General features: G+C 39.2%; 3 protein-coding genes across 3 annotated transcripts; all 3 read left to right on the plus strand.

Moving 5' to 3' along the window:
- Nucleotides 1–508: 508 nt before the first annotated feature.
- Nucleotides 509–2,092, plus strand: JH06_4458 (ankyrin; the record flags this gene model as incomplete). The annotated part of the gene is made up of 4 exons (XM_014669962.1): nucleotides 509–646; nucleotides 678–1,368; nucleotides 1,402–1,909; nucleotides 1,939–2,092. 4 exons carry the CDS (start codon nucleotides 509–511, stop codon nucleotides 2,090–2,092), a joined length of 1,491 nt encoding a protein of 496 aa, XP_014525448.1.
- A 532-nt stretch (nucleotides 2,093–2,624) lies between these two features.
- On the plus strand, nucleotides 2,625–3,849 carry JH06_4459 (ubiquitin carboxyl-terminal hydrolase; the record flags this gene model as incomplete). Its single annotated transcript, XM_014669963.1, has 7 exons — nucleotides 2,625–2,774; nucleotides 2,806–2,859; nucleotides 2,888–2,976; nucleotides 3,007–3,194; nucleotides 3,220–3,341; nucleotides 3,372–3,588; nucleotides 3,617–3,849. 7 exons carry the CDS (start codon nucleotides 2,625–2,627, stop codon nucleotides 3,847–3,849), a joined length of 1,053 nt encoding a protein of 350 aa, XP_014525449.1.
- Nucleotides 3,850–5,065: 1,216 nt separating this feature from the next.
- Nucleotides 5,066–8,445, plus strand: JH06_4460 (hypothetical protein; the record flags this gene model as incomplete). The annotated part of the gene is made up of 8 exons (XM_014669964.1): nucleotides 5,066–6,142; nucleotides 6,174–6,278; nucleotides 6,309–6,509; nucleotides 6,540–7,508; nucleotides 7,538–7,602; nucleotides 7,632–7,891; nucleotides 7,922–8,269; nucleotides 8,300–8,445. 8 exons carry the CDS (start codon nucleotides 5,066–5,068, stop codon nucleotides 8,443–8,445), a joined length of 3,171 nt encoding a protein of 1,056 aa, XP_014525450.1.
- Nucleotides 8,446–8,667: the final 222 nt, after the last annotated feature.

Raw genomic sequence — 8,667 nt, forward strand, 5'->3', positions numbered from 1 at the left:
AGGAATGTAATTACTATGACCAAAGGCTTTCTCACCAACCAAGTAATCAAGGTCTTCGAGACTTTGAAACAATCGATCACTTCGCTTCTAAAAATCATTCCATATCATCATATCCACATTCGAACGATATGCCACAGCAGTCGGAAATATCGATGACGGGATGCTATTCCCTGCGTATCCAATCTTTGTATATCTATACATTATCCAAATCCATGATTCCTATACCCTGTACCACAATCAATAACGACAGCTTGATTCAGATTGCAGTTCATTCTAGAAGGATAATATATTCTCCATAATATGATCTACACTCAAGAGGAGTCTTGAAAGTTCGAAGAAGTGGAGATCTGTCAAACGACGCCTTGCATGACCAGTGATCCATGAATAATATAAATTACTGTACATAACATCACTCTCAATGTAAGAGTGATTCTTCTATCAATCGTTACAGAATCGTTTTTTTGATTCTGTGAAGGAGATATCTTGGATTTCTTGTCTAGTCGTGATAATGAAACGGAAGGTTGTTTTTGAAGATACTCTGCGAACTCAATATGTTGAGAAAGTTCATTCAATGGTAGTTCAGATTCAAGATCGAATGTCTGTGTCATTTTCTGTAGATGGTCGTTTACTTGTGGATCAACAGGATGTAGATTATTTTTCGTAAGATAATAAGATAGTCCTCATGTTCTTTTGATGGAAATTGTAAGGGATTTCTTCATGAAGGAATTAGCTTATTATTACAGAGTGCAGATCCGATAAATCACTGGACGAGCCAAAATGGACTATCATTGTTGATGTTAGCAGTTCTTGATGCGGATGTTGAAGCTTGTCGACTTTTAATCAACGAAGATTGCGACGTGAATTACCAGAATTCTTTTGGTTTTACTGCTTTAATGTATGCTGTACGTGATGGATTTGTTGAAATTGTGAACTTGCTGCTCGAAAGAGGAGCAGATCCAAGTCTTTGTGGTAAGAGTGGTTATTCTCCTCTCATTTGTGCTGCTCAAAATGGTTATACCAATATCGTCGAAATACTTTCTCGTTATACATCAGTGGATGTGTGCGATGATGAAGGTCAAACTCCTTTGATGTGTGCTTGTGCGAATGGACATTTGGATACTGTTTGCTTGTTGTTGCGTTTAGGTGCAGATCCATTACGAGTTGATATGAAGCAACGAACCTCTATAACTCATTGTATTGATAATCGTTCGATTGCAATCCTCTCTCTCTTCTTACAGGAAGGTATGTGCCCTCGATATAAGGTTGAAGGTCTTTCGATCAGTGCTCTGTATGTATCTGCACTCCATGGTTGCTATGGTTTGATACGTTTGTTCCTATTGTATTTCTGCTGTATGGATGATTTGATAAGTTATCTTGTTCTGTTTCCCAGTATGATAGTAGAAGGAGTGATCCTTGAAGAATTAGATCGAATGAAAGCTGTTCTTACTGTTGAATCACTATCTCAACTTTCAGAGTTCTTTGACAATTATATTCTTGATTTTGTTCATCTGTTGATATCCTCTTATGAGGGTACAAGTAACAATTCGTATCCTTTGTGTGGTATTGTGGAGACTTGTGTGTGGTGTATTCACTGTAGCAAGACTCTGAATGATCCTCATATAACGCCCAGTTTTTCGTTCTATCTTGATTACGTCGAATCAATAATCTCTGAGGCTGCTGTGACTTATAAGGACTTGTTATCTGGTAAGGGTCCTAACTCAAATGCGATCTCTCCTGTTAGTGAGACTTGTGAACCTAAACGAATCAAGCTCTTATTTTCATTGATTGAAATCTATTGCGTGATGTGTGGATCTGTTATTCATAATTTGGCTTCTTGTGAAGAGCGATCATCTTTTCGGTTGAATGATCGTTCTCGTTTGTTTTTGCAGAAGAATAGTGCGTTTTTGAAGTAAGTAATTGTTTTTCCTTCTTATGTAGGTGTTTCATTAACGCCTATCGTGATTTGTATAATCATATGGTTTTCTTTGCTTGCAGTTTTAATAAGCTTAAGTCGTGCTCCTGTTTGTGGAAAACAGTTTATTGGATCCATTGTTTCACTTTGGATATGGAGACAAAAAATGGAGAGGAGTGAGAAAGTTTGGAGAAACAATTTTTAAAGGGAAGCCCAATGCAATGCAAATGAAGATGACCAATTGTATGCCATGGTCGTCGATGAAACCCACATCTACAGTTCATCGATAAAAACAATCCTAACCGGATATTATCAGTCACCCCATGGTCCTGCAATACACGAAGACCAACCCTTTCCATCTCCTCCACTATATCTAATACAAGTAATAACAGTAAATACAAAGACTAAGATCCTCATGAGTTAAAGAATTACAATCGTAAATATGTCGTTTGGGAATTACTAGGAAATGTTGACTTGCACATGGTCTTATATCTTCAATCACATAGAGGCGCTCGTTCTAAATGTTATTATAAAGAATCATTAGATGTACTTCAAACAGGATCCTTTCTGTATCATTGGACGCAGAAATACTGCAAAAGATACATTTCCGCTTCATGATAGTGATTTCTGAAACCAGTAATCTCTTTTCTAGTTGTCGATTTCTTTGTTATTTATATCTAAATAGTCTTTGGGAGTTATTTCTGTATTCTGAATGTGTGCATCACTTATCTTCTCGGAATCTAAACTCCAAGTTGAGGAATGTATCCATGTTGATAAGTTTATGAATTTGGGTTCCGAGTTGAGAAAGAATTTTCTCTTTATATTGTACCAATTGAGTGTAGATGAAACAACCTTTCTGCATGTGAGTTTTGGATTGATCCCTGAGTTTATAGTCTCTAGATATCGATAAGAGAGCGATAGATGAAGAAATCTGTATCTGTCTTTCAGTACTTATTTTGGTGTATTCTGATGTAGTGTCGATATGCAGATACAAGAGAAAAGATGTTAAGTCACCAAATTTGTCATGCTCATCCGTTTTCTTACTTTGTCGTTCATAAAGTGCTGTATTGTTACTGAACAGACTTTCCTTTTAGGCGTTGTATGTGGTGTAATGATGTCGTGTATTCCAAAACAATCGATGGTTTACAATCTTTTGTTTTTTCTTTTGCGTCGTCAAAACGAGATTTTGCACGCATATTTGGTTCTATTCAGCAGGAATCAACTCTTACTCTTCCTAAGTCGGTTCATCGTCGAAGAGGGAATTTTGATCCTCATCGTACTGGTATTTATTCTGAATGATGGAGTAGTATTCGGAATTAAAGGGATGGTTGATTTCGGTAATACAGATGGAATGAATAGTATTCTTCAACTCTTCTTACATGCGCCTCCTATCCGCGATTTTTTTCTTGGTGATCATCATAATGCTCTTGTTTAGTTTGTATTTGATGTATTAGTGTAGAGTTGCTTTGTTCGTCATGGCATCACAAGCGATCGTGTTTCTCAATGTTTTTATTGTCTGTTACGTGACCTGATTCTAGAGTTGTATGCCGAGAACAATGATTCTTTCATTCAACCTGTCAACCTTTTCAACTACTTTTGGATTCGATATTCCTCTATCCACGTATTAGAGAGATACACAGTGAAACGTTGTTTGTCCCTTTTCTTGGGTGAGTGCTGTAATGTTGGTTATTGACTGTTATTTAGGTTCAGCCAATCAAACTTCGTATCCTTACGAATCCAGTTTCTTTAGCAATTGTGTTGATGTGAATCCTGAACTGACTTCAGATAAGGAAGAGATAGACCTTGCGAGTGTGATGAGTCATACGGAACCTAGATTAAAGCCAAAATCACTGCTAGTTATATCGGTTTCAGATACATTTGAGGGTCATGTGAAGTATCCGGAGCAGAATCTGCAGATTCCGAATGAGTATTACTGAGTTGATAAATAACACATAGAAAGGGAGGAATGGACTGTTATGACTTGGTTGGTGTTGTATTTGAAAGAGAGAATCAGTCACATCGATACTATTCTGTTCTTAGAAGCAGTGGAATCTATTTCCTTTTCCAAGATACTATTGTGTGGAGGATTGAGTCGATACAAGCAATGAAAGATATGCCGTTGAAATATTGCTGGAATATTATACATAGGCGGATATTGATCTATCTACGGCACTTCTATATGTAAACTAAATTGATTTTGGGAGTTATTGATGTTTGTTCCAAATGACAGAATTCCTACCTAGTTATGACTCCGTTTGAAACGCCCGAATGTGTTTTCTTCTGATTCACAGTATATTCTGCAGTATCCGTCTTCTTTTTTTGATAATTCGTTTGAATTTCTATTTAAGTACTTCCAGAAAGTATGCCATCTTCAATACCTCGGATTATTGCTTGCGCAGATGCAAACGATATTGAAGGTGTAAAGAAATGTATCAATGACGGATGCAATATTGATGAGCAAAGACAAGTCGTTCAAAGGAGTTGGTTTTATGAGTAGGATGGTCGTTCTGCTCTTTTAGTGGCTTGTCTAAAAGGATATTTTGACGTTGTAAAGGTTCTCGTAGACAATCATGCCAATGTGCAATTGAAGAATAATGTTGTCGTGTTTGAGTTGGATTATTGATTAGAAGGGAGGAAATGCTCTCGGCCATGCCGCCTATAAAAACCATGCAAACATTGTTCAATTCCTTCTCGACCACAATGCAAATCCAAACGATAAAGATAAAGTAGAACATTGCAATTGTCGCTTATTGATAGACAGGAAGGAATACGCTTCATATTGCTTGTTTTCAGGGTTGTAACGAAGTTGTTGAAGTTCTTGTTAATAGTGGGAAGGTAGAAGATATTAACGCTCGTACACAAGTAACTATTCCCACCTGGGGTCATCATTAGGATAATCGTGATGTGCTATCTTTAGCTATATCAGGTGGTTGCAACGTACGTACAGTAGCAGAATTAGTCTTTCATGGTGCTTCTTTAAATGTTGTTGACGAAGTATTGCTTCTAGTGTGTTTCTCTCCTAGTTGAAGCATAATCTTCTCCATCAATCGGTATTAAAAGGTAATCTTCAACTCCTTGACTTCTTCTATCTTCATAGTAACATCAATCTCAACCTCATCGATTCGGTACTACTGTTGTGCATTTCTAATGTAGATGGGGAATACTTGTGTTCATCTTGCCTGTCGTATTGGTAATCGTAGCATACTCACATATCTCTTTTATCATGGTGCTATGATCAACTGTCGTAACAAGGAAGGGAAGTTTCCTGATGCTGTTGCAATTGATAATGACCATCAGGATATTGCCGATTTCCTTCATCAGGTTCTCTCACCACCACCTCCAATCAAATCAGCTCGTTTCTATAAAACCAAACGAAGTTCAGAAGTTGAGGTTGAGTGGGAGTATTCTCCATTGCCTAATTACTATCCTTCTGTTGATGCTATTGAGATTCAAATCAAACAGAATAAATTCTTTGATTCTTGGAAGACCGTAGCGACAATAAAAGGATCGGATCGTGAATCTAATTCTGATGATCAAGATCGGATGAAGATGAGTGTAATTCAGTTCGATCGAAAGTGTTCCGTGAAGGTGGATAAGTCTCTGGAAGCTTTCTTCCAAGAACATACAAATCAATTAGAACATCGTAATCTTCCACCCAAGCAACATGTCCCACCTCAACCACATACTCTTCTTACAGAATTATCAGCTGGACAGCCTTATGTAATGAGGTCTCGTTGTGCCTCGAAGTATGGATGGGGACCTTATAGTGCATCATTCACCATTGAGCCGGTATCCCGCGGGAAATCACCCAAACCTGATGTGGAATTCAAAAAGTTGTCTTCAAGTTCTTCAGAAGAGGAGAGTTCTGAAGAGAGTTCAGAGGAGAGTTCAAGTGATGAGAGTTCTGAAGAGGAGAAGCCAAAGACTCAAGACAATTCGGCTTTAATTCAGGATTTATTGAGTGGAGGTGTTGAGAAGCTGATGCAGGCAGTGAGTAAGGGAGTGGTGTTACGTGACCTGCGTACTGGAAATGGAATGACTCTCCTTCATGTAGCAGCAGGGAATGGTCAGAATGATTCAGTTCGTCTGTTAGTGGAACAAGGAGGGATTGATGTGAATCAGCAAAGTGGACAACAGACAACTGCTCTTCATCATGCAGTGTATGGCGGTCATCTTGATACTGTTCAGTTGTTAGTGACATTGGGAGGAGATGTTACTATGAAGGATGTGGTGAGGTATTGGAGAGTTCTCTTATTTGTAGGCGGGTATTTCTCCATTCCTTCTAGCTTGTAGTCGCGGGAATCTGGCAATCACACAATACTTGATTGAGCATGAATCTATAGACTTCACGAAACTGACAGATTCTGTTGGTTATTTAAGACTCTCTAACGTGTAGAATGGACGAAACGCCCTTATGTTGGCAATTGCGAATGCTCAACTGCCAGTTGCTTCATTCCTCATCCAACATGAATTCGATTCCACCATTACTCACTCTTCCCGTGGGTGGAATCTGCTGTTTTTCGCTATTGGCACAAAGAAGAAGGAGGTGGTTCAGTTCTGTTTGGATTTGGGTCTCAGTCCGTGCTTCCGTACGACGGTAGGAATACAGAAAAAGAGTTATGTGTAGGATGGATTGACTCCTGCTGATTTCTCCTTGAATAATGGTACTCCTGAAATAACCAAGTTATTGAATTCATATGCTGTATTCCCCGCAGTGATTACATCGATTGAAGGTCAAGTGAAGGGTAGCAGTATCCAGATTACTGTTCAGCTGCCTCCGTTGTCATCGCCTCATCCTCTCCTGAACTATCGGACTCTCGAAGTGTCGTATAAGAAGGCTTCATTCTTAGCTACAAGTACTGTGGAGACGGTATCACTGGAGGAGTACTTCAAGTCTCATAGTACTTCGGATCCTGTGTTAGTGGTGCTAGATGATCTGAATGAGGGTGCAACTTATCAGTGTAAAGCTCGTTTGACGAATAAGAATGGTTGTGGCCAGTGGAGTAAAGGACTTGAATTGAAGATTGAGGAAGAGGAAGAGGAAGATGAAGAGGAAGAGGAAGATGATGATGAAGTTGAGATTGATAAGTCGAAGGGATTACTGAAGGTGCTGGCTCCTCGTCTACATGAGAAATCAAAGAATGAAAGTAGTGAGAGTGAGAGTGAAAGTGAGAGTGAAAGTGAGAAGGAGAGCAGTGAGAGTGATGAATCTGTGGAGAATGTCATACCAGTCAAGCCAGAGAAATCTTCTCCGTTGCCCCCAGTGATTACTATGGAATCTCAAACACCTCAGACTCCTTCATCTCTTCAGTCTACTCCAATAGAAGTGAAATCAACTGAACCTATTCAGTCATCGGAGTCTGTTCCTTCTCAACCAACTGAAATCACAGATGCTATGATTATCCAACTCCTTCAGACTGGAGATGTGAAATCATTACAAACTCTATCTCCTTCTCGTCTCAATAATTGGACATCGCCTGAAGGTCTACCTGCTCTTCACACATGTATTCTACAGTGTCAGGAGTCACATCGATTGAAGGCGGTATTGAAGTATCTTACTGATATTGGATGCAATCTTCAACAAGAAGTCACATGCGTATTTCATTGAGTTGATTCCCATTATAGGCTGAAGTAAACGCTCTATCTCCGATTCTCTGTGCTTGTCTGGTAGCAGATTCTACTGCATTGAAGTAGAAATAACCATCCTTCTGAATTCTAGATTCCTTCTTGCTCAGAAGGTCTCTCTCCCAACTCAATTAGTTGCTGGTATTCCTATTCCTTTGTTCTTCTCGTTGCTGGCTTCTTCTTCAGCTTGTCTTCTCGAACTTCTGAAGAATGGATTTAGTGTGCGAGTTACTGGTACTTCAGGTCGTTCTCTGCTTCAGATTCTTGCTTGTACTAGGAAACACAGACACTTTGAAGATATTGGCTTACAGCTGTTGAATAAGGGGGTGGACATTGATAAACAGGATCAGGATGGTGGGAAATAGAGAATGAAATGAGATGTAGGAAACACGGCTCTTCATCTTGCTGTGTTGTATCGAAATCCTTCCATGATTGTCTTCCTTGTCATGCATGGAGCTTCTCTTACGTTGTCTAATGGGAAGGGGCAGACTCCAGTCCAATTGGCTGAATCTCTGCATGATACAGAGAGTGTAGAAGCTTTACATGCAGTGATGGAGAAACCTTTCCCTCCAGGTGCACCTCAAGTCTATTTGAATACCGAAAACTGGCTCCTGATTCGTTGGACTCGGCCTCCAAGTCGATATGGTGTTCCTGAGCCAATTCTTTACGAAGTTCAAGGAATAAAAAAGAATGGAGAGAAAGTGATTCTAGTAGAAGGTGAAACAGGATGCAGTATGAATGAATGATACGAATGAAATCTAGGTTGGACAGGGCCTAATCCATTAGGACCATCGTTTGCTATCCGTATACGAGCGAAGAATTGTAATGGCTGGAGTCTGTGGTCAGATAGGGGATATGTGATTTGTGGTGGAATGGATACAGAGTCCATGAAGGATGACTGTACATAAGAAGAGTGATAATAATAAGTAGTGTATTTATGGTTGTTCCAGCATTCAATTGAACAATATTATCCTAATCTTAAGAACCTGGGAGTTACATCGATTCCTGAACTGTTACAATTAACAAGCACAGATATAACTAGTTGAAGATATTGAAGTGAGTAATGGATAGAATTGAATCTGAAACCTTTACATGAACGTATCTTACTTGAAGCATTAACAAGAGTTCGA

The sequence above is a fragment of the Blastocystis sp. subtype 4 genome (assembly GCF_000743755.1).
Source record: "Blastocystis sp. subtype 4 strain WR1 chromosome Unknown seqid_0363, whole genome shotgun sequence".
Lineage (NCBI taxonomy): Eukaryota > Bigyra > Opalinata > Blastocystidae > Blastocystis > Blastocystis sp. subtype 4.